Source organism: Ruditapes philippinarum, unplaced genomic scaffold (genome assembly GCF_026571515.1).
Source record: "Ruditapes philippinarum isolate M1 unplaced genomic scaffold, ASM2657151v2 ctg5760_1_1_1_1, whole genome shotgun sequence".
In the NCBI taxonomy this organism is placed as follows: Eukaryota; Metazoa; Mollusca; class Bivalvia; order Venerida; family Veneridae; genus Ruditapes; species Ruditapes philippinarum.
The window spans coordinates 350,286-378,126 of NW_026860347.1; the positions used below are offsets into that span (position 1 = coordinate 350,286).

The 27,841-nt window shown below is 31.3% G+C and overlaps 1 protein-coding gene across 2 annotated transcripts; it reads left to right on the forward strand.

The window, feature by feature from the left end:
* Positions 1 to 779: 779 nt before the first annotated feature.
* LOC132759727 (uncharacterized) lies at positions 780 to 20,078 on the forward strand. 2 transcript variants are annotated; one of them, XM_060751547.1, is made up of 3 exons: positions 780 to 916; positions 18,493 to 18,634; positions 18,921 to 20,078. In XM_060751547.1, exons 2-3 carry the CDS (start codon positions 18,518 to 18,520, stop codon positions 19,773 to 19,775), a joined length of 972 nt encoding a protein of 323 aa, XP_060607530.1. In that variant the 5' UTR covers positions 780 to 916; positions 18,493 to 18,517; the 3' UTR covers positions 19,776 to 20,078. The 2 variants fall into 2 exon arrangements, with proteins under 2 accessions (XP_060607530.1, XP_060607529.1); XM_060751546.1 differs by lacking the exon at positions 780 to 916 and adding an exon at positions 16,358 to 16,489.
* Positions 20,079 to 27,841: the final 7,763 nt, after the last annotated feature.

Here is a 27,841-nt window from a genome sequence, read left to right on the forward strand (position 1 = left end):
TCAGTAGGGGTTGAAAAGTCATCTTACAAGAGGTCTAAGAGTCAATGGGTCTAGATGTCATCTTAATATGCTAAGGGGTCGAGAAGTCAAGGGGTCTTGATGTCTTACTTGCGCACTATGACGTTTATATAAGCTATATACTATATACTATCATAATATACGGCTGAAATTATGATGTTTTTTTCGTGTTTACCTCTGAATTGTTCTTTGTAATGAACTTTTTATCAAGATTGTTGACAGGCTCTGTGAACGTATACATGTATAAACGATTGTTTACAATATAACCCTCGCCCAGCGACTTGGATTTTTTATACAAAAAGTTGGGCAAAATAACCTTCGCAAAATTCTATGTAACTTTAAGTATTAAAGCCACGACCCTATCTCGCCAATAACATAACTTTGAAACATCCTTTTTCAATTTTCTCTCGTATCACCTTTTACTTTTATTTGTGAGTTGAATATATTTTCAACTCAACCAAATATCGATGACCAGCCAACACACACAAATGGTCACGACTCAGTCAAGCTTTTTAACAACTTTTTAACATTTTTCATTCACAAAACAACAACATACAAACAAACATACCCACCTACGAATAAAAAAACCAGAAAAAACACCACCAAAACGATATTATGACTGCAAGGGTGTATATTTTACCATTAGAGAAAAGATTATTCGCTCTTAATACTCACATATTGCTTGTAGTAAGTACGCATATGTGAAATTACATGTTTATATCACAATATCTTTATCACGAGATACGATATCTTCTAAATAAATGATATGGGGATTTTCTCCGGGATTGTACTTTCTTTTCCGTTATTTATTTTTCAAAAATGAATTGATTTTATTATAAATATAGGGGTAATTTAAAGAATCATTATTTTGAGATATACCACCTCTGCTTGTTGTATTGTAAGTATTACTTTTCTACTATCATTATTTTTTTTCGCTTTTTGTTTCCTTTAACTGCTGGAACCGACAACGATTAGCAATGATTTATAGAATATCACACTAATCTTGATATTGAAATTAAACGAATATTCAAATATTCTACACAGGTGCTCGGCACTTTGATTTGTCACTACTCACAACCCCCTCTAATACAAAAAACATCAAAACATCAAACACCACTAAAACGATGAACATTATGTCGGCATATTTTTACCATTAAGACCTAATTTAGAACTCGCTCTTTATAGTCACGTGTATATTTATGGTAGTACTTGAGAAAATACATACGTAAGTTAATAAATGTTTACTTCTCGAATCCGTCCCTGAAACCACAGAGCTATAAGCTTCGTAATATAATTAATCTTTCTTAAAGTGAGTACGAGGCAATACGTGAAAAATGTCTTACTCAATGAAACAACGGGGTAGCAACGGGGTATCAATTTCTCAATACCTATTGAGATGGTAGTATAAAAATGGGCTTTGTTAAGTTATAGAAATTTTCATTGTTATAAACTTTTTAATTCTTAATTATTTGACATAGTAAACACGAGGTAGTCCACTTTTAGATCTTTCACAAACACATCTCTAGTAGCTATCCATATACATGTACATATCGTTAAGAAACCAAAATATATTTAACCTATCTTTTGTCTATGTCACCCTTTACCTGGTAAATTTATGAGATGGTTTTGCTCTGCTATGGACTTGGAACAGTTCATTCAAAGTCTGAGAGATGAGTATTAGATATTTAATGTATTTGTACAATTGAGTTACCTGATTGAGCAAATGGTCAGTCTGTATGGCTGTGACCCGGTTATGTACTGATGGCCTCTTTTAGGGTCATTAGTCTTGTTAGTTTTGTAAACGACTATAGTGTAATGCCTAGCATACGCTCTTACGGCAGATTCATACAAGTTAACTATATAATAAACCCGAAGAGTAGTGTAAATCTTTACCACAAGGGTTATAATTTATTTGACCTTAGCAGAGGACAGTAAGGTTCATAATGCTTTTTTTGGCATTATAGTTTCTTAGTTAAATATCTTTTGAATACAAGTCACCTCCTTATATAAGAGAAAAAAAATTAAATAGATAATCCATTTTCACAAAAGTTCACCAGGCAAAGTACTACAGCCAAATATTTGTTTTGTTGGGTTTCACATCACGCAAACACAATAAAGGAGGACATATGGAGAATTTCAAGCTTTACAGGTGCATTATTTAAGGCATAAAATATACAGACACTTCTTCTCTTGATTGTTTTTTTTTTATTGTTTTTATATTCAATTTATTTGCAATGGAAGTTAATTGTTTTTATTTTCTAACAAGATTAGACGTTCGCAACATGTTTGCAAATAATAATTTATTTCAGGAAACAATCGTCAAGTTTGTCAAGATCTAATTATTATATATTTCTTAATAAGTTACGAAGAAAATACATTGGCTTTGTCACAAATAACTTGATTATATTCGCCGATAAAAGGCGTTAAACCTGTGAAACAGTTCAGTAACATATATGAAATAATCACATATTCCGGTGTTACCGCGAAGCACAATTCACGTATATCGGCGTTACCTCATAAAAACGGCTTGAATCTCATTTTATCAGCTTATTTCAATTTTCTATATCTATTCACGAGAAGCTTAGTAAATGTTACTTGGCTACCGAAAATCGAAATTATACGGTATAATATGCATTTGTGTACTTATAAGAGACGACAAAAAGCGAAAATCTCGCTCAAAACGGTGGTCAAGCCATCATTTTCACGAATGATCTTGAAAAGTAAACAATTTCGTGGAAATAATCTTCATGAGGGATAAAGAGTTATGTCTTCGCAGCCGTTTTCGGCTATTAATTTTTTCCAGTTTGATTAAATAAGAAATATATTGGCCAGATTACTTACCGCGTTGGAAATCCTGTCAGGTATCCGCCATTTATTGCACAATTCTGCGTTACTTATTGAACGAATCGTGCGTTATTTTCACATTCCGGAGTTACTGGATATACATGGTGGTCATTACTTGCGTTTTTAATTGGTCGTGTCTTTTATTTACATAGTACACTCTGCATGACGTAACTTCCCGTCAATTCCGTGCGGAATTAAGGATGTACTGCAGAAAGAAATATTTTAGAAACATTTCTTTTTTCAAACTATCACAAAAACATGTTGACTCTGAGTGATTTATTACTTAACGAGAATGGAAGGTAAAACACCTCTACAAAACATTGATGAAATGGGATATGATAAATAAAATTTTTGTTCAATTTTATAAAATATATATGGCGTGTTAAAATGATTTGTTTAAAAATTTTAATGTTTGATGGGACAAAACTCCCGTTGGTCTATAAAAAGAATGCATTCCACATTTAAAGGTAAATAAAAAGTAATTAAACGATATATATCTTTATCATATGAGCCGCATCAGTTTCTCTACTTGTAAAATTTTTGGGAAGCGAACAGCATGGATCCTGATCAGACTGCGCGGATGCGCAGGCTGGTCTGGATCCATGCTGGTCGCAAACGCACTACGTTGATTTTGTCGTGATGCGGCTCAAATGTCCGATACGTACATGCTATTTTAATATTAGGTTATATAAACTGATCATATAAATATGATCATGTTTCTGTTTATCACTGAAGGTAATTGTTTATTCTAATTTATAACCCTTTCTTTTTGTCATATATTTTCCCCCGAAAATTGTGATTATTATCAGATACCTTGATATGCGTAATGTTCAGCTATCATTATATCTTTTTAAGTTGGTCAACCTCGTCTTTTAAGTAAATATCATAATTTATGGGGGTATTTCAACCATTCTATTGTCAGACGCATCCTAGAATTTCATCTATGTAAGTATAGATTGTTTATTTTTATATGCTGAATGTCATTTTAGATTTTAAAAAGAGTTACTTAAACAAAGTGTACATTGCTTCTTTTTTGGTGAGGGAGGGGGTATTATAAAAGCCACGGATTTGTAACACGTGCAAAGGAAAATCAGATAACGTACGTAACCTTTTATGTAAAAATAAAAAAATATTTTAATTGACACAATAATTAATGGTAAAATTTAACAATGGTTATTAAGAAGAATGGAACACTGCTGTAAGATATATTCTAAATGTGTAAGATATATTCGTAAATGAAACTATCGCGTCTCGATAAATGAACTCGATTTCTAACACTAACATATACTCAGGTACTCAATTATATTTATAAATACTTGATAAATATGCAGAAAAATGTAAAAAATTATCATTATTTTATTTTTTATGGTGGTTGATTTACGCCATGTGTTTTAGCTTCTTTCCCTCCAAAATGCGAAAACACGAATGGACGACAGTTGATTTTCGAAAAAACCACAGGCAGGACGACAATACGACACGTTAAATCTGTCGTCTTTTTGCATATCATCTGTCGTATTTTTTCCTTTTCTCATTGTTGTATTTTAACTTGTTTGCATTGTTGTGTTTTCGCTTTTTTTTGCATTATTGTAGTTTTACATTTTTTGTATTTTGGCCTGATAATAAATGTGTCTAACCATAAACGAAATAACCATGTGATTGATAAAAAACATAAACTATGAACATTAATTTAGGGTACCTATTGCAGAACCTCCTTTCTGAACAGTATTATTCATTTTCAGTTTATTTCAGTTTAAGGGCGGGATAATTATCCGACTGCGAAGCATCCGAGTCTGATATGATTTTGAATAAGATGCATGATTTACTGCGGAAAGACGCGAATTATTTTGCGATTCGCCTACATAAAAACATTCACATACATCAGCATTACAGTTCATGACAAATTTTGATTTTCTGATTTTGCTGCAAAACATTTTTATTTACATTTTCTTCCGATGAAAAGACAATGTTTTCTAATCTGTGTATAGACATAATGGACTTTGCAAATATCTGTACCAAGATTTTATATCGTGGAACCAGGCTAAAATTAAATCATACGTAAACACGCTGCCTCCACCTAAAAGGGAACTGTTTCGCATTTGAACAAAACGAATTGATGTTAGAGCTGTTGCATTACATGTCAAAAAACATCTGAATTTTTCATTATATCCATTTGTTGACTTTTAGAAACAAGGAAACTAGTTTGTACCGTGCGGACATAGTTCTTGTTTCAAAAAACCTAAATAGACGGCTTATATATAACACTTGTGCTGGTTTATTTTGGTAAGATTTGATAACGGGTATGATGCCTTTAATATCTTATATACTACGTTTATTTTCGAATTTAATGTTTTATCGTTGGTCATTACCTTATTAAAAGTTTATTAATCGTTTCATAGGGACATAAATAATTATTGTTCAAGGCATTATGATTAACCATTACGAGCAACACTGTGTATACATGTATATATAAAATGTTTTATATCAGAATAAATATAAGGTAAATTGAAAACCCATATCTCTCAGATTAGACAAGACCCGATTGAACCGGCTGATGCTCCCCGAGAAAGATTTGAACACAGAAAAAGTATCAAAAAATGAGTTATATTTTTTTGTCACTGCACTTTTATTAAATGAGATCTATCTATCTATAAAGTTTCGTGATGATATCTCTTATAGTTTCAGAGTTATGTCCCGGGTAAAATTCAAAGTGTAAAAATGAACAAAGGGCAATAACTTCAAAATAAGGAAAGTGCTATGGTTCTTTAGGACTGTACTTCTATCCAATGAGACCTATATACCTACAAAGTTTCATGTTAATATCTCTTATAGTCTTAGAGTTATAAATTAGTCTTTTTATCAATGAAAACATATATACCGGTATTGTTGTTGTTTTTCTATAAAACAGATACAAATTAAAATTTAACCTTAATCAGCCGTATTTTTCAAAGAAGACTGTAAACTGATGTTATTGTTTTGTGATTGTGTCAAGAATATGATAAAGTTTAATAATGTAAAGTTGTAGATGACTTTTGAAACATTGTCAATTATACATCTAATACTATAAAATGTTTTTAATTAGGTGTTATTCATTACCTTTTTCTTTATTTAGTCTACTCTGTAACAGGCGTTTGATAAGTTTATAGATTTAAGTTAAATTACTTATTATGCATGTTAATATGTGTTATGAAAGTCGTGAACATTTAATAATGTCAGTGACTAGACAGTGATCTATAAAAATATAAATAAATTTTCAATCTTTTTTTTCAAACGGCTTTTGAGCTTGTCTTTGAAATAATGTTGAGTTTACATGCCACCAACCACAGACAGTTCTCTATCACATAATTTCATTTCATTTGAATATTGAAGGTTGTGTTTGACAAGACGTTTGAAGTAAAAGATAATTACTCATATGCAAAGGAACAAATTTAATTGGAAAAAACACGGCAGATTTCGATGTACATAAAGTTAGTTCCCTATTCCTTATTCCTTATTCGAATAAGGAATAAGGAATCAGTTCCTTATTCCTTTTTCGAATAAGGAATAGGGAACTAGTTCCTGATTCCTTATTCAAATCTAAATAAGGAACAGCAGAATTAGTATTTATGTAAAATAAAATTTATACCTCATTCAAATCATTGCATAAAGAATCTGCATAAATTATTTTGGAAAAAAATGTTAAAGTCGAATAAGGAATAGGGAACCAGTTCCTTATTCCTTATTCAACTCAGAATAAGGAACAGAAGAAAACACGTAAAGAAAGTCACCAGTTGCAATTATTTTTGATAAATCTGCATTAGAATTGCAAGGAACAATAATAAAAATCATGAAATAAAGCATCTGCATAAAAATATTTTAGAAAAAAAATGTTAAAGTCGAATAAGGAGTAGGGAACCAGTTGCCTATTCCTTATTCAACTCCGAATAAGGAACAGAAAGAAATACGTAAAGAGAGACACCAGTTGCAGTTAGTTTTGATAAATATGCATAAGAATTGCAAGAATCAATCATTAAAATCATGAAATAAAGCATCTACATATTTTTTTTGAAAAAAAAATGTTAAAGTCGAATAAGGAATAGGGAACCAGTTCCTTATTCCTTTTTCAACTCCGAATAAGGAAAAGAAGACAATACGCAAATAGAGACACTTTTTTCAATTATTTCTGATAAATCTGCATAAGAATTGCATAATTACATAATTTAAATCATTGCATAAAGCAGGTGTGTGTTAACATAATGAAAAAATGGTCAAGTCAAGAAAGAAATAATGAATAAGGTCAGCATACATGCATATTCTATATGGTTAAAACAACGAGTACTTCTTTCTGCAAAGTTTAAACAAAAAGCTGTATGAGAACTTTGTTGTCCAAGTTTGTAACTTGGAAATGACCAGGGCATTTAGGGGCGTGTTATTAAAATTTCCTGATTGGTCTTTTTTGATCTATTGAAATGATTAATTTTGTTTTCTGAAAACAGTACAAACTCGGAAGAGCATGACATTTTCGATGACTCCTTTAATAAACTCATTCAACATGACCACTTACGGAAGATCCTGTAATTTTCTTATTCTTTGATTATCAATAATTAACAAACGAACAGTTCTTAGTTCATCTTGGATATTGTAGAATAAGGCAAAGGATATTTTTTCTAAAATGATAGAATAATAACAATAATCAACATTTCTTAACCATTTATTCAATACATTAACATTAATTCTAAAAATGTGTCATAAAAATATCAAATCATATAAAGTATCATGCATTCACATTGCAAAAACGCATACTGTAGTTTTGACGTTAATAACTTTATGTGTTCTCGAAGTTAATTTGAAAACAAAAACAAGTGTAAAACACACAAAAAATGGGGTAGGCTATGAGAAGGGAAAGGTGTGCCTACGCAACAAAGAAGTTAATGTGACCATACCATGGCTGGGGTCCGATGCAGGAGTAGGGTAAAGTATTACCTTCCCATCCCATGTAAGTAAATAGTAAAGGTCTAGACTTTGTGTTTCCAATTTATAAGTCTATGCATTACCAAGTGCCCCTAGGGTGCGGTGCAGTTTATTTTTATCCGAAGTGCATAATATGAACATTCTTGGTAGAGGTCTTCTTGAAGACGCCTCACATCAAATTACAAAGTTCTGTTTAAATCGGTTTTAGAAAAAAAATCATTTTTTTCCTTAATAACTCTATACAAGTCTCAAGGGCGGGGCCGACTTTAACCTTGGATTTAGATTTGAAGCATCTTGATCTACACACCAACATATCTAATAAGCCTTACAATTTATGACTAATCAGAATCATCAACCATTGTATTTTTTCTACGACAATAGGCGTACAATGAAGGTTAGCTAATGCTATCGTTCTTAAACACTGCATTTCTGGCCATTCCCTTCTTTATTCCCAATATTAACTAAATGCATTTGATAGTTTAAAAGTTGTGTCTACAGCAAGCAAAATATACTAAGCTGTGAATGTGAGAAAACTAGTCAAGAAGAGTTATGGTTTATGCACTGCACTGACTGAATATCAGTCATCATTTTATGAAATTATAAGTAAATATCTTCAAGGTTTTGAATTATTCTCCGGACAAAGTCTGACAAGCATTAAAAACATAATAGAGGGAGATAATTGTAAAATGCGGCAAAGCACAGTTATAATTTTATTTTTCAACACTGCACTCCATGTATACACTCTTCACAAATATGTTAAGAATAAACTAAATCCTAAACATAAATTTAGAGTTATGCTTTTAAAAAGCATTAAAACATAATAACCCAACTTATAAAGGGAAATAACTAACTAAAATGGCACCTAGAGTTATGGCTCTTTTAATGTCCCTGTCACTTGACCAAAAATCCAAAGAGTCTTGGGTTGTACGTCGTTCTGTATTACTGAAACAATACGAGTAAGTCAAAATGAAATTGGCCATTGCTAGCTGCATAAACTATTTAAAAGAAACAGATTTTGGGTATCATTGACATACATGCATATAAATTTCTTACAATTTTTTAAATGTTGTAGAAGTGGCGTATGCCTTGTAAAAGTTATAAGCTTTGTACACTACATTTGTGTTTTAGAAATTTGTATTCTTTAACTATTTTGTCAGTCTTGTGATCTCAGAAGGTGTAGGGATATAGATATGAATTTGCCCGTCTGGCTATTCGCCCTTCAGTCCGTACGCCACACCTCTAGTTTGGAATATATTCTATCAACTATATACTTATGAACCTTAAACTGCTTTTATCATTAAATCTTATTGAGCCTAAGTGCAATATATAGATAATGTTAATCTTCATTTCACTTTTTTTCAGTTATTCCATTTTGCAATTTTTTATTCACATTTAATTTTGAATCAGTACTCAAAATATTATCTGAGGTTTCATAATTAATCATCCAAAGTGCATATATGTCACTAAGGCGTCATGCTGTGTATATTGACTGTAACTCTTTACCTGATAAATTTTGAGTTATTGTCCCTAGTTTTTCATATTAATTAATATCTGTTCTGAATGCCAATCAAAAAGTATTTAAGATATCAATATGAAACTTCATAGTGCATAAACGTTTTTTAAGAATTTGAAACTTAAAGAACATAAAAGCTAATACATAGTAACATTATTATGTGCTATAAACATTGCGAGGTGATATTACTGTAATGGAAATTGTAGTTTTGTTCTTTGAATTGTAGCGTAATGATAACTTACTGAAAAACAATCTCTCCAGATGATCTTTGTTCGGCTCTTTGCGGGCATTTATCATTTGAACAGATTGATTCTGACGTATGTGTCTGAAGGTCACCATAATATCTCACGAAGTGTTCATGTTCTGTCGCGAATAGATTAATGACATGGTCATTTACTAATTCGGGATTTATGTTTCTTATCCATAAAAAATCCCCTCTGCCCAACGTCTTCTGGTGAACAGGTAGGAGACTTCGAGAATAACTATTCCAATTCCACCACTCTCTGTCAGCCATTTTCTAACTTTCACATTGGATGTAAGAATGAAATGTAACATGAACAAATGATTGTCAATTGTGCACGTGTTATCCAGTTGGTACTCTCTAGTTTCTCCTCCCCATGGACATAATGGCATTTTTTTCAAAAAAAAATTATGTAGATGCTATATTTCATGGTTATAATGATTGATCCTTGCAATTCTAATGCAGGTTTATCAATGATAATTGCAACTGCTGTCTTTCTTTACGTAATAACTTCTGTTCCTTATTCGGAGTCGAATGAACCTGAACATTTTTTTCCAAAATATTTTTATGCTAATGCTTTATTTCATGATTTTTATGATTGATCCTTGCAATTCTAATGCAGATTTTTAAAAAATCACTGCAACTGGTGCCTTTCTTTACATATTTCCTTCTGTTCCTTATTTGGAGTTGAATAAGGAATAAGGAACTGGTTCCCTATTCCTTATTCGACTTTAATTTTTTTTTTTCAAAAAAAAATATGTAGATGCTTTATTTCATGATTTTAATAATTGACCCTTGCAATTCTTATGCAGATTTATCAAAAATAACTGCAACTTGTGTCTTTCTTTACGTAATTACTTCTGTTCCTTATTCGGAGTCGAATGAACGTGAACATTTCTTTTCCAAAATATTTTCATGCAGATGCCTTATTTCATGATTTTATGATTGATCCTGGCAATTCTAATGCAGATTTATCAAAAATAACTGCAACTGGTGTCATTCTTTACGTATTTCTTTCTGTTCCTTATTCGGAGTTGAATATAGAATAAGGAACTGGTTCCCTATTCCTTATTCGACTTTAACATTTTTTTCAACAAAAATTATGTAGATGCTTTATTTCACGGGTTTAATGATTGATCCTTGCAATTGTAATGCAGAATTATCAACAATAATTGCAACTGGTGTCTTTCTTTACGTAATAACTTTTGTTCCTTATTCGGAGTTGAATAAGGAATAAGGAACTGGTTCCCTATTCCTTATTCGACTTTAACATTTTTTTCAACAAACATTATGTAGATGCTTTATTTCACGGTTTAAATGATTGATCCTTGCAATTCTAATGCAGATTTATCAATAATAACTGCAACTGCTGTCTTTCTTTTCGTAATAACTTCTGTTCCTTATTCGGAGTCGAATGAACCTGAACATTTTCTTTCCAAAATATTTTTATGCTAATGCTTTATTTCATGATTCTTATGATTGATCCTTGCAATTGTAATGCAGATTTATAAAAAATAACTGCAACTGGTGTCTTTCTTTACGTATTTCCTTCTGTTTCTTATTTGGAGTTGAATAAGGAATAAGGAACTGGTTCCCTATTCCTTATTCGACTTTAATATTTTTTTTCAAAAAGAATTATGTAGATGCTTTATTTCATGATTTTAATTATTGATCCTTGCAATTCTTATGCAGATTTATCAAAAATAACTGCAATTGGTGTCTTTCTTTACGTAATTACTTCTGTTCCTTATTCGGAGTCGAATGAACCTGAACCTTTTTTTTCCAAAATATTTTCATGCAGATGCTTTATTTCTTGATTTTAATGATTGATCCTTGCAATTATAATGCAGATTTTATCAAAAATAACTGCAACTGGTGTCTTTCTTTACGTATTTCTTTCTGTTCCTTATTCTGAGTTGAATAAGGTATAAGGAACTGGTTCCCTATTCCTTATTCGACTTTAACATTTTTTTCAACAAAAATTAAGTAGATGCTCTATTTCATGATTTTAATGATTGATTCTTGCAATTCTTATGCATATTTATCAAAAATAACTGCAACTGGTGTCTTTCTTTACGTATTTCCTTCTGTTCCTTATTCGGAGTTGAATAAGGAATAAGAAACTGGTTCCCTATTCGTTATTCGACTTGAACATTTTTTTTTTTCAAAAATATTTTTATGCAGATGCTTATTTCATGATTTTTATTATTGTTCCGTGCAATTCTAATGCAGATTTATCAAAAATAATTGCAACTGGTGCCTTTCTTTACGTATTTTCGTCTGTTCCTTATTCCTTATTCCTGTGAATTGGAAACAATATACATGACCAGTTTATATCTTCAATAACTTCGTCAAATTACAAGCTATGAAGCTGAGACCTTACACCGAGTGTGCCATTAACATTGTCTTAAGGAATTAATGAGCTGATTTAGAAAATTAAGAATAACATACAAACCCAGTTACTGCGAGCGTTTTTAATTTTCATGATTTGTTTAAACACCGTCAGCCCCTAAGCCTGTACATGATTTACCTTAAGCGGCGAGTTAAATACTTTCTTAAGATCAACATGTACCAAAAGCTTCATAGTTTACACTTAATACAAATTCAACGATCTTTGAAAATCACATAACTGTGGCTTCCATCGCCAAGTTATATATCCCTTTCAACACATTGAAATTAGATATGGGTATGCTACTCGTATTTCGGCAAGTTTGAAATTTATTTTACTTGAATACATTGTATACATTTTAGTACATGATTTCTGTGTCGCCACCATTTTGAAGTGATTTCCCTTTTCATCAAAATGAAGAAAGGACCTGTTGTTCTCCTATTGCTAAAAGTCTGATATATCTAAGGTTTTATTTGTAACAATTAAGCCATACAATACATATGTGACATACATTGGACATGTCCTTGGCAAGTTACATAACTGCTGTATCAATTTTCCTTTTCAGACTTTTGATTGTTCTACCTGTACAAATGACTTCATATGATACACATTTACACACTTATAAAATAAACTATTATCTTGACAAATGACAAACCTGTGGTATCCATTTTATCACCAATTTTTAATAATACAGTACCAACAAAAATATAAATACTTTAAGTCTATTTTTGAAAGTTTGATGCGTCAACACAATTTTTATTATTTTGGTAAGATACATGAGTTCAGTACATGTATTTAATTTTTTGTCTTTTTCACCTTTGTGCTCTTTTTAAATAGATATAGAATACTAATGAAAGTCAATTTGATAAATTATAAAGTGTATCCTGTAATTAAAAGGACAAACTAATTTTTAATTCATAAAAATCAATAAGTCCATTATGCCTGTATGAGAGAAATATTTGTGTATATTTTAATAAGAGTAATGACACATGCACGAAATATTTGCTAAACTAAAAATAGCAGTTCGATATTTCAGTCCGATACGTTTTATTTTGTTAAAGAAACTTATTTAGTTGGATTAAAAATAATTAGACATCCGGTATTTAAACTCTTTCATTAAAGACCATAATGTTATGGAAACAACATAAATTTGCATATATAAGCACATATTCCTGGCACTATTTTATTGCACAATGGTAACATTGCACCATGGAGTCCATGACATCTAGACCCCTTGACACCTCGACCCCTTAGACATCTCGACCCCTGACACTTAGACCCCTAAGACACTTAGACCCCTTAAATATACCTGACATTTCTACCCCTTAATTAATGTATTGTTATATTAGGAAAAACCGTGCGTTTTTAAAAATAAAACACAAAGTAATGACTAGGTGAGAACATTTTTAGCCGTTTATTAATTATTCATGTATATTATTTACAAAAACAGTAACACAAATAAATATACATGTACACACATTACATTGAAATAACAATACATAGAATACGCAGAAACTATCACTCTCTTCATATACATGCATGCAATAACTACAATATTTACAATATATACACTTTCTGAAACTGTATTTGTGTACGTCTTTGCTCTACAGCGTCTATAATCTTTTTCCAATTACACATTTCCTTGTCTAAAAGTTTCCGTAAATCGACCCTATTTCTAGAAGGAATTCCTCACAAACAACATCATGAGCGTCATACATGTCCCATAGGTCCATGACTTTTGCGTCCATGTTTCTGCTAACTTCCCTTCGATAGCGAACGACGCCAGCTTCCGTGACCAATTGTAGATGTATGTTCACAAGCTTTGCCTCTTGCAATAATAACGTGAGAAGAACATAGAAGGGAATCACGTCTCGACCAGCCTGGCTATTAAGACGTCTATGCCATCCTAGAAAAATAACAACGTATATTCAATAAAAGCAAACGAAACAAAAACAGTTTACATAAAAATGTGCAAAATAAATTCTCCAATGTCTTTATATTTTACTTTTGCGACACAATCCAATCATTAGGTTTTATTAAGAATGATTATCGACATTACCTGACTGTATAAAATTAAAATATTATCTTACTTGTTATTAATTACTAATTAACTCGTTTTTCATATTAACAAGATAACAAAAATAGTGCATATCCTCTGTATCATTGTTGGTACGAAAGTTTCCAATACCTGTATTATAAAATATTTATATTGATATACTGAAATATGATGAACTGCAATTTAGTTAAATTCAATTCAAGTAAATTTCATTCATATTAGGAATAATTAATGATTGATATGACAACAGCAATGTAGTCTTGCTTCTGCCGACGAGACATCATAACGAAAAGAAGCGGCTCCCGAAATTGAATGATCAACGGAATTGTCATGATCAGGCGTCGCTTGATCTGAAGGAGCGTCACTGCAAATACTACAAGTGAACTGTACGACGCTTAAACGTTTACGTGCCTTGTAATAATTGATTCTACTGATACCTGCAAAATACAAAGTTTTCATCTTTGAACAAAATTAAAAAAAAATAGTGTTTGAAATTATTTTTTGTCCAATAGGATTGTAGTAATTCAAATGAATCGTAACACATTTACTGTGGTAAACCGTCAAACTGTTAATCAGTCTAGTAAATGGACTGTTAATAAAAATAATTTAAAACACTAAGCCAGTTAAAATTTAGTAGTACGTATTTACGCCTTACCAATTTAATTTTGTAAATACGTACTAATAAACTTTTACCTATACTAAAGTCATGTTTTTATTGATAAAACATGTATTATTCTAATGACCGATAATTTGATTATTTACCGGCACGCGCCGGTGTTTATCCTATCACGTGTCACTGATTAAACACATACATGTATGACGTTAAACCAGCACACGGGAGATGTATGATGATAACTTATTAAGGTCATTTTAATTTTTCTGTGGTCAAAATATGTATGAAAGTAATTAAATGTGTATCAGAAATAAATCCTTTATTATTTAATTATTTTTATTGGATACAGTTTGAAGCACGCTCTTTCTTATTTTCACCATTGCAGAAACGAATTTTAATTGTTTTTGTAGTGAGTCATGTATATTTTTTGTAAATATCTGACAGACCAAGTCAATAAATATATCTTCAACAATATCATTTACCTAAATTACTGATAGTTTTTATTTTTTATTTTGATAACTATGGGGTCAGCTTCCGTAAATTATTTCGCAGTCAATAATTACATTTCCGTAGACTATTACACACAATTCAATATTTTTTTAGTGTAAACGTTCATTGCCAATGTAGCATTATTATGTCTTACAAAACAATAAACTGAAGTTTACAAATTTTTTGTTAGTATTAAAAAAATATTACTTAATGCGCTAATGATGAAATTATAAATAAGCACCATTACATTAAACCACGGAACTTTAATCCGATTTTAGTCCGTTATTAAACAAATGAAAATTGTGATTTGTGTATTAACCACCAAAATTAAATTTTAAAAAATGTAAATTTTGCAACTGATTTTTGTCAGAAAAAACATATAAATTTAAACAAAAAACTTAGAAATTATATATATGTCTTACAATATTTTCAAAATATATTTACGGTTCTTTTAAAGCCCAACATTTAAAACAGGGGTCGAAAAGTCACCTTACAAGGCGTCTAAGAGTCAAGGGGTCTAGATGTCATCTTAATATACTAAAGGGTCGAGAAGTCAAGGGGTCTAGATGTCTTACTTGCACACCATGACGTTTATATAAGCTATATACTATATACGGCTGTTGTGAAATTATGATGTTATTTCGTGTTTACCTCTAAAATTTAATGTTCTTTGTAATGAACTTTTTATCAAGATTGTTGACAGGCTCTGTGAACGTTTACATGTATAAACGGTTGTTTACAATATAACCCTCGCCTAGCAACTTGGGTTTTATATACAAAAAGTTGGGCCAAATAACCTTCGCAAAATTCTATGTAACTGTACGTATTTAAGCCACGACCCTGTATTGCCAATAACTTAACTTTGAAACAATTTTATCATTTTCCTCTTGTATCACCTTTTACTTTTATTTGTGAGTTGAATATATTTTCAACTCAACCAAATATCGATGACTAGCCAACACACACAAATGGTCACGACTCAGTCAAGCTTTTCTAACAACTTTTTAACATTTTTCTTTCTCAAAACAACAACAGACAAACAAACATACCCCCTCCCCCTACGAATAAAAATCAGAAAAACACACTACCAAAACGATATTATGACTGCAAGGGTGTATATTTTACCATTAGAGAATAGGTTATTCGCTCTTTATACTCATATATTGCTTGAAGTAAGTACGCACGTGCGAAATTACATGTTTACATCGCAATATCTTTATCACTATAGATATCTTCAAATAAATGATATGGGGATTTTTTTCCGGGATTGTACTTCCTTTTTCGTTATTAATTTTTCAAAAATTAATTGATTTTATTATAAATATAGAGCGGATTTAAATAATCATTATTTTGAGATATACCACTCTGCTTGTTGTATTGTAAGTAGTACTTTTCTACTATCATTATTTTTTCACTTTTGTTTTATCCTTTAACTGTTGCAACCAATAACGATTAGCAATGATTTGTGTAAATATTGTATTTATCTTTATTTATATAGAGGTCCATGTCGCTCTACGTACATATAGAATATCATACTTATCTTGATATTCTACAAAGGTGCTAGGCACGTTGATTTGTCACTACTCACAATGCCCTCTTATACAAAAACATCAAACACAACTAAAGCGATGAACATTATGTCGGCATATTTTTTACCATTAAGATTTAATTTAGAACCTTAGAGAGGTTATCCGCTCTTTATAGTCACGTGTATATTTATGATATTACTTGAGAAATTACATATGTAAGTTATAAATGGTTATTTCTTAATTTATTATATTAATTGATACGATATCTTTTTCATACGATTATATTTTTCCCCGGATTATACTTTGTTTTCGTTTTTAAATTTCCTAATAATATACATATTTTGTTTAATAAAAGATCAGGGCATTTTAATTTGGAAATAGCATAGCCTGGCGCGACATCGAGCGTCTTTCTCTACAAAAAAATGATCGAGGTGATAAGGATAGTATTACAGCAACCGTCGTTATATTAGAATATTTTAATCACATGACAAAAAATAAAAGAAAAGAAAAAATACAATAAATAAAAAAAAATAAAAATGGATTTTAGGAAAACGATTATTTGATTATTCTCAAGGACTTATAATTTTAACTTTAAGATTTTACTAAACAGTAAAGGATTTATACAAGCTGTGCCTCATAGCACCGGAAATGATTATACGTTTACAAACATGTACGTCCAAATTGTGTCTAAAGTAAAAGTTATATGAGCCGTGTCATGACAAAACCAACATAGTATGTTTGCGACCAGCATGGATCCAGACCAGCCTGCGCATCCGCGCAGTCTGATCAGGATCCATGTTGTTCGCTATCAGTTTCTCTACTTGTTATGGGGTTTGAAAGCTAACAGCATGGATCCTGATCAGACTGCGCGGATACGCAGGCTGGTCTGGATCCATGCTGGTCGCAAACACATTATGTTGGTTTTGTTGTGAAGCGGCTCATAACCACATTATCTATCTCCCCAGTCTGAATAATTATATTCGTTATTTTTGAGTCTTAATTTTGATATAGTCCAATGACTCTTTGTTTTGCTCTACAGTCAAATGAATTGTCATAACTCTCTTTTATCTAGAATAACGCACACTTCTTTAAAAAGTGTGCGTTATCTGAGATGTCGCACTGTGCGTTATTACCAATATAGTGCTAATGCAAATGTGAACTCCATAACTCCAACAATTTTTTACCAGATTTTAAAATCTTGGTACTAAATGTTAGGGAATTGATTACTCTTAAAGGAAATAGAGCTGTAATTTCAATGATTTCAAACAATAATAATATGTTAGTGAGGAACAACAGAGATATGACCGCTGTTTTTTGTAAGAATTACAAAATTTAAAGATGGTAATATTAGAGTATATTAGAGTAAATTTTTATTTGTAGTAAATGTTCAATCAAATCACCATATCAAATTATAACAAATATTTGTTTCGATTTGTCATATTCTCAATCGTAGTGATGCAGCAGATTACTTCTCTTTATTTTTGTATGGAGTATGTTTATTGTTCAGGTGAAAATCTCAGACCAATTAAATTACTTAATACAAAAATAAAGGGGAGCAATATGCTGCATCAGTTACTTCCATTACTATCTATTTCAATCCATAACATTTCAAAGGCTTAAATCCTTCTTTATCAAGGAGTTTTCTGTTTATTTTCTAGATCAATATTTCATTTTTCAGAAACTGAAAGATCAATTTGAAAATTAATTACTGAAGAAACAGAACAAAACTTTTGTACTACTTTTTAGTCCATTTTGTATTCTTGTTAATATTTAACATGATCTTCCTATTTATATATACCTATCAATAAAATGCTCTTAAACATAAAAAATATATGTCACTGTTTACTTTTCAGAAACAAAGTTCTGAAGATATTAGAGATGGAAGCTTCTCAAACGAATCACGACGATCTGTACGACAGACACATATCTCTTTTATCTGCCATAGCAAGAAGGGCTAATGAATGGACTGTCTTAGATGACCTTAATGATGAAGAGGTAACTACTTTTTGTTCAATATTTAAACACACAACATTTATATAACTTGAACTAGGACATTGAGCAAAGTATTTTCAAGTTGTGTTAAAATGTGTTACAATAATTCTTCTCCTGCATTTTATAACAATTTTACAACTGATTTTTATGATGATGGTGTATTGCTTTTTCAAGTTAGGCTTAAGAAATTATTGAGCAGTATGTTTATCCAGCGTTATTAATGCTCTGACAGAGTAATACATATTCTGAATTTGAAGTATTTCAATTACTTTCTTTTAATTGTTTGCAGAGAAAAGCGCTTGATATCAAAGGTCTCAATGAAATTATTTCTTTTGACTTTCCGGAGGTTATCCGTAAATTGAAGCTAGAATCGTATGCAAAGTTCTTGGTTACTCTTGAAGAGGAAATCAAGTTTCCATTAATGTTCCGACCGACACCTGCTATGATTTTTAATCTGAATGAAATCAGTTTTCTAGGAACAAAACCGATGAAAGAACATGCTGAGAGAGTGAAATCAAATCTGATACAAGTCGTGACAAAAGAAATAAATAGAAAATATTGTGCAGACACACCACTTATACATCTCTCCGACGGTGAATTCAACGTGCTTCTTACTCTCCGACCCCTTCTTGATGGTGTCAAATATCCCGATACTGTTTTAGCTTTACATTGGAAAGTTATCGAAAGTAAACTTGACACACATTTGGATAAACTAGCAACGGATCACGATCTTGAAATAGAGAATATACGCTGGATAATACGCCTTCAAACGGATGTCAATTCACCAGAATTCATAAGAAACAAAGCTCTGAAGCTTCGTAAACTAAACGAAAAATATGTGATTGAAAGGTTGTCCAAGAAATATGATATGCAAAGCGATGTGCATGATTTAACTGAAACAGAGAAAATAGTTCTTGATAGACTTGATGTTATACGTAATAATTACCCTCCAGTTGTCGAAAGCCTTCACTGGAAAGTGACTCACATTTTCCTATGTAAAGAATTTGATGATTTCAAGGCTAGAAAGTTATCCGGACATTCACTGGAACTCATGCCTAAGAAGCTGAAATTCCTCATGACAAACGAGCGTTTGCCAGATAAAACTAAGGACAAGGCCAGAGAATTCAATAAGATATTGATGTGAATAAAAATGTTCACATACAAAGTTGTATGGATAATTACACAACTTAACTCTAAATTGAAATGAAACTTACGTAAAGTAGTAGTTACATACGCTATATGATTTGTAACAGTCTTGTTACGATTCATCATTACTGTTATGGTTCAGGGAGTATCAATATTCTTTAATGTATGTATTGTCGTTCAAAATGTTTTGTATACTTAGACAAATAATGACACCATTTTCGTTTTTAAATGATTATCTAGAATAATTATCTCTTAATTAAAAATGTTACTTATCCTGACTCAATAAAAGATTTTATAATTAGATTTGTTTGTTCTTCAGCAGTCGTACACAATGGATTAAAGTGAATCGCTTTTAAGATACGTATTATACATACAACAGTCTGGCATGAAAATGTTTATCATCAAATCGCTTAACACCGTAAAAACATATATATAAATTAGACAAACGAAAGATACGAAATAGATACGAACTGAAAACAATTAAACAACTATCCAAATAACACTCTTTGCAAAGTTTACTTTTCAGCTTACTTAGTATTTGTCATTTTGACGTGTCAAATTTGGCAGTTGCGTGTCAAATTGACCATTTACAAGTAAGACAGCAAACTCCTCTTGAAGATATTTAACCTGTGCGTGATGAATAAGAAATAAGTTATCCAAAATTTCTTGATCAAAAGAGCTGCCAGCTTCCAAAGTTCCCAACAGTTTTATGCCAGTTTCACAATACCGACCACATTTTACAATGACATTCAATAGAGATTGATCACTTCTCTTAATACCTTGTCTACTGTCATTTAATCTCATTTCTGCCGGAATTTATACCTTACTCAAATTTTCCTTCAACGATTTGAACTCCGCATGTAAGTCCGGCTGATTACTAGTAGCGCCCGTCGCTTTAGACAAAAATGTCGGATTACTAGCGCCCACGAGGCCTAAAGCTGGAGGAATAGATTCCTCAGAGCGTCGCTCTTGCGCGACTGGACTCAGATAAACCTTTCTCAACGTTGCTAAGTCGATTATCAAATGAACTCATAAATTCATCTAACTTATTTTCAAGAGAATCTGACATAATCCGAACTTTTTGCGAGAACACAAAAATGCACGTCCTGACTGTGGAATGAACAAGTCGAGGACAAATTAATACGTCACACTTATGTGTGACGTCATATGGATAGTTGTTGATCACGTGACTACTATTCTTTTACTAACACATTGTTATTCATCTATGGATATGTAAGTGTCATGAAATACGAAAATGTTTATCTACCAAAATGAAATTTCTCTAGATGACGTCTTTTTGCGTTATTATCATGTATTGCAAATTTAATCATGATATTCAGTCTTAAATAATTACAGATTTTAAAGTTATTAAATACATGAAAGGGTATCCTATATCTTTATACACATACATATGCATGGTGTAAACGATGGCGTGTGATAATTAACAGAGACAAATCAAAATGTGTCCATTTTAGAAAAGGTTGAGCATCACGAACTGACTACAATTTTCATATTGGAAATTATATGTTAGAGACTGTACTGTAGACAAGTACAAATACCTTGGGATCATCATGCACGAAAAAGTTGATTACAGTGCAAATTATGATGCTTTATCAAAGGCAACAGGAAGGGGTTAGGCGGCTTAATAAATAAAATCCACAATCTTAAAGACTTTGTGTTTCGAGCATATGAAAAACTTTTCAACTCATGTGTCGCCCCTATACTAGATTCAGGGGAGAAAAACAATTTCAATCAATAAACGTCCAGCACAGAGCAATGCTATATGTTTTCGGTGTTCACCGATTATCACCGATATTAGCTATGTACGGGGTCTCAGGGTGGATGCCACGTATCTACAGTCGTTGGAGTTGTGTAATTCGATACTGGAATAGACTGATTAAAATGGATAATGACAGACTAACAAAGCGGGTGTTTAACTATGACATAACAATGTGTCACAATAACTTGTCTCATGACGTAAAACAGATTATTAATAACCTTTCACTCAGCGATACATTCAACTCACGATCAATGGTCGTTATGTCAGATTTAAATGCACAAATTCGGAATCATTTTTCTACCAAATGGCGTGTGGACATTCAAAATATCGCTAAATAACGAACGTATCGATCTTTCAAGAATGTACATAAATGTGAAGACTACGTGCTCTAAAACCAAAAAAAAATATTAACGTTCGCTACTCAGTCATTTAAGATTTGGAATTTTACCTTGAAGAATTGAAACAGGTCGATATATAGGAGCGCGAAAGAAGAAAGACTTTGTAGATTTTGCTCATCGAACGTGATCAAGGACGAAAGACACTTTGTGATTTGGTGTGATTATTATAATCAGATACGCAACAATATTCTAGGGGAAATAACTCTTAAAGATGAATACATTTCTTTACCTACATCTGACAGATTGGTATTTCTCTTTAACAATTATCCGCGAAAATCAGCGAAATATATTGTTTATTCAGATCTGCATTGAAGAACAACTATATATGACATAGTTAAATGCCATTCAAACTTATTTTTGAACTTAATTTAATGTAAATGTATATATGACTATATATAAATTTATATATTTATTGTCTATTTAATTATATCATTGATCAATATCGGAATTCATTATGATGTCTTGGTTTTGCTGACTTATACATGTAGGTCCATCGGGCCGGATGCTTTCAATGCATCTAAATTACTGTATTTTTAAACAAATTGCAATTGTCACTATAATAAATTATTTACTTACTTACTTTCTTACATATACAAAACATATTTAGTTAATTTCTGTCTTTCAGAATTTAGATGTTACAAAAAGTATATCCAAGTAAATAACACCTCGCTGATTAGAAAACAATCATTCGGAACATCACGCCGATGACCAATCAACACCTCATCCGAGGCATGATTATATCATACCATAGTTAATCTATTTTGAAAATAAATTATTATGGCATTATGCCATTTTATTATCTCAACTCAAATTACCAATGAATGATATAGGTAGTTAAGATAAACACAGTTTACCCGTTTATCATTATACACTTCATTATCTGATTACTCGTATATGACTTAACGCTTATTGAATACGTTTTCAATGTGAATTGATTTTATTCACATTCATTTTTACTTCGAGAGTGAAAAATAAAACATTTCAATCTTGCTTGTATGTCAGATTGTGAAGAAGTAAGTGCCTCTAATTAGTATTACTTGAGTGATCTAATATGAGAAACATTTATTTTTAAGACACATACTAAACGGTTTCCTTATTATTGATCTTAAGTTATAAATTATTATAATTTAAATTTGTAAGAAACTATAAGCTTAAAGTGAACCCTCATTATAAATTATTCATAAGATAAGGTTTATAACTAGTACCGAAGGCTTCAACTTTGCATATATACTTAACCATAACAATGATAACATTATGGTCGATCACGAAAAAGTTTAAATACCGGGTGTCTCTGTTATTTAATAATGAACTATGAAGGAAAATATGTATACCACCAGCTGTCATTTAAATACTACACCACTCTTTCAATAAACTTGATATATAATTATATCTGACGCACGCGAAGTTTACGGTTTATACTGCCACTTAATTTATTGTCGGATTCTCTTGATCGATTTTAGATAAATCCTCTTTCGGTTTCGTTTTAGAAAAGGACAAACAGGGATTGTTATAAAATAAAACAAAACTGTTGCTAGAATATCTGATCAGGTAATTTATACCTTTTATGATAAATAAAGTAAAGGTTTGTTTTTCGTATAATTTCTTTAGTTAATATGTAATATTACAATGAACCGCTGATAATGACCTGTCTTTGTGTTACAAATATACAATCAGGCTAGGCTTCACATATGTCCTACCTGACATGACGACTTAGTTTATATATTTTGATACTTAATTTCCTTAACTACAAATGGACAGTTTCAAATAAAAAGCTGGGTAACTGTATGTTGAAAATGCAGCACAAGTTTATGTTGCAGTTCAACAGGTTAAGGAATGTTTCCAAGGAAATGTTGGACTATATATAAAGCAATGGCATTTTATCATGTATTTTCAAGTTATTTTGTCTTTTACTCATTCTTTGATAAAAGATTTACACTTTACGTTATTGAAATCTACAAACTTTGCATATGTGCGTCTCTAAAATATTCTCTACTTTAGACAAAAGATGGTAAATTTATATATCAAAACGATATATGTGGTTTTAACTTCAAAATAATATAAGTTATGATCTTATTTTTTATAAATTGTATAACCTTTATTTAAGTCACGATATCTAACAATTGTATTGAACTACTTTTTTTGTATTCAAGACGGAAGTTAACCGACCTAATGAAATAAATCTAATATATCATATACATGCTAGCTATAAAATGATAGTGTGGCCTTATCTTAAATTGATTTTAGTCAACTTAGAGAATGATAAGATTCGGCAACTAAATATTTTCTTCTTTACAAACACATTCGTCACAAAGTGTAGTGTGTGGGAGTGTGTGCTTAGGTTTAAGTGTATGTGGATTGTTAGGTCGTAAAAAATAAAGTCGTATGTTCATCAAAAGCGGAAAAAAATCCGAAATGTGTTTGAATCCTAACTAAATACTGGACCACTATACCAGTACCTTAGATTTGTAAAAATAAGGAATTCCGGAAAACTAAACGTAAAGCTATAAATATAGATCACAAATTAATTTTTTAATCTGTTGCATTGATGACATCTTTAGAAGAAGAATTATCTTTGCAGATAAAGTTGCTGAAAATAAAATGGCGTCATTCCCAAAGGTTTCTATATTTTCACCCTCCGAAAAAGAAAAATGTCTCGAGACAGTAAGTATATTAAAACAACAGGAGGTGCTGGCTGTTGACAGTGAAGGAATTCAACTTGGTAAAGATGGACCTCTGACACTGCTGCAAATCGGAACCAAAGATGGATGTGCCTATCTTTTTGATGTCATGCTTGATAAGGATGAACAAGATAAACATTTCTTTGAAGATACTGGGCTTGATGATTTACTAGAAAGTTCTGAAATAGTAAAGGTAAAATTTGAAATGTCAGAAATTAGTTATATTCTAGTTTATATACATGTACATTGTATATCACAAAACATAATATGACATAAAAATGAAAGAAAAAAAGGACCATGTTGCATCCTCTAATAATAACTGTAAGAATATTACACTGGATACTGGTACTGACCGGAATATCTAGTTCTAAAGTAACGGTCTGCAAACAGTAACGCGATAGCTCAGTGTGACCATCCCACGTGACCCGTGACATCAGAAATCATGCGGCACACATAAACAAACCGATACTAATTCATAGTTGCAAAGCTAGTTCTCTTAAAAATCAATTCTCAAAACCAATTAAAAAAAACGAGTTGGGGCTGTTCAAAGCGCATACTTTTCTTTTTTTCCGGAACCATAGTTTCATATTTTGTTCAACATTCGAACAGCGGTTTTGAAGCAGACATCTTCGGAGTTACTAGTACATTACTTACAAGACTTGAATGTAACGTTTTAAACTGAAATTACATTCACAACATGCTGTTTGGAACATACTTTTACCTGAAATAAGAAGGACCCGAGTCCCTATTTATTATTGAAAAATACTTATACCTTTCAATACACTGCGAAAAAGACATGGATATACGGAAGTGTACGGAATTCCGTATATCATTAATATACGTGTAAGAATACGGGAAACTTGATATACGGAGATGTACGGGACCGTATATTATATCAGTCCGTATATGACTCATATACGAACTCCGTACACTCGTAATATACGGGAACTTTGATGTACGAAGTCCGTATTTTACTAATATACGGAATTTTTATAACAAGTCCGTATATTACTAAAATACGAAATTCCGTATTCGTGCAAATACGGATTCTGTATATAGAAATAGCGAATGAAAATTTACTTCTGAATAGCCTATTTCCTGTAAGAGTAAAGAAATAGTCTGATCATATATTTGTCAGACATTTGACAATTAACACAATGCAAAATTTCCTGGAGTTATTAACGCGTCAATTGCGTACAAATAATATCGTCAGTGCACAGAACGTGTAAGACATCCACCTGTAACATGAAGACGCGGTATTCTAGCTCAATACCGCTTGGTTTGCTTTTAGCATACACCCGCAGATAAATAGCGAATACTTTACAATTGCGATTCACAATTAGATAGTACTGTTTTGCATTTTGCATCTATGGTGAATCATGTTATTTTGTAATTTTTATAATATTTTATAATGATAAGCCAAACATGAGAAAATGATAAAGTTGAAATTGTGATGTTCAAAACATGAATTAATTATAATAAAATCGTGGATCTGTGAAGTTGAAATCGTGAAAGTTAAAATAATTGTGAAATCACGAATTAAATTTTACGTTGATATATGTCCTATAAAAATAGGCTATACATAATCTAATACATGTACTTGCATATGTAAAAAAAAACAATGATATTTCATTCATTCATTCATTCATTTTTTGAATCAATCAACCAATCATTCATTCATTCATTTATTTATTTATTTATACATTCATTCATTACTCATTTATTCATATATTTATTTATTTATTTATTTATTTATCTTATCTTTTATTTCAGGAAACAAAGATTTGCGTTTCTGTACACAAGTTTTGAATAGAAATCGTATGAAGTTCCGAATTCCCCAATTTTGATTTCTTTTCGCGCGGTCTCATTTATGACATTAATATTGTGTAATAGCCACGTGCTGTATTGCCATAATCGAAGACAATACTGATTAAGCAGGATATTGATCCGGATATTGATCATAAACGCAGCAGGGTATATCGAGTGTCGGTTTTCTCCGATTAGGTAAGTTAGCGCAATTGGTGTTGAATGTCTTAACGGTATTTTTTACTGTCAATTTCTAATATAATTCGTGTACGAAATACATCTAACGAAATAAGGGAATTAAATTGTAATCCTATGTGATATTGTTCTAGATATTATAAAGACTCTAACCCGACATATTAAAATGAAACAGACATAGCTGCTGTATTCTTTCGCAATGCTTTTGCAGCGTCGTGTTGTTGTTATCCTTTAATTTGGCGGAATTCGTCATTTAAACAAGACACAATTAAGATTTATCTTAAAGTAAACTTTGAAAGTACCCTGCCGCCAGGTCCAATTATATCTAAGTTCACAAGCTAGAATCAGATGGATGTCACTGGGGTGTATGTACATGTATTGTTGATAGATGATGTCAAATTATTCGAAATAGCATTTCTTGAAAAATATCATCATCATCATCTCCCGAGTTTCCTCGTCTCCCATCAGCCGTGTTTTCTGCATAATTCGGTGACTTGAACATACATGTTCAGGACAGGGGAACATGGCCGTGCTATGTAAATTAACATTTTTGTTACCTGGTTAAAATAAAATTATGTGTCTTGGAAACAGTTTTTGTAAAAGTAAATTTCTGTTTAAGAAAATAAAAATTGTCGTAGTTTGATTTAAAAACTGAAGTTAAGAACATACTAAATTATATATTGATAGTAAAAATCCCTTTTTAAATTGGACTTTCGAATTTTTACCGATACTCCAATATTCTTATACTAATAAAGTTTTATTTTAATTATGAAATCCGCAGATAATGTGAAAGGATCTTTATACTTCATTTATGTGTATAAGTAAGTAAGTAAGTAAGTAATTTATTTATTTTAATGGGGATACGGGAAAAAGCCCCCCTTCCCATCTAAATGACAAGGTGGACAAAAGCTCCGCCCCCCCCCCCCATAAAAAATACAGGTAGGACAAAAGCCCCCCCCCCCCCCAAGTCTATCAAACAATTGTTATTGAGAATCTCGTCAGTTTAAATCTGGAAATTGATGTATTTTAACAAATAAATGCAATTGTTTTAAAAGATAATTTACATTAAGATTTAAATTTAAAGGTACAAAAGTTCTAATTTGATTTATTGTGTATTCGTACTTATAATTCATTGATGATATGAATGTTTTTTATGTTTACTTTATTATACATTGTGCAGTACAAATGTAAATGAATATTTCCAGAC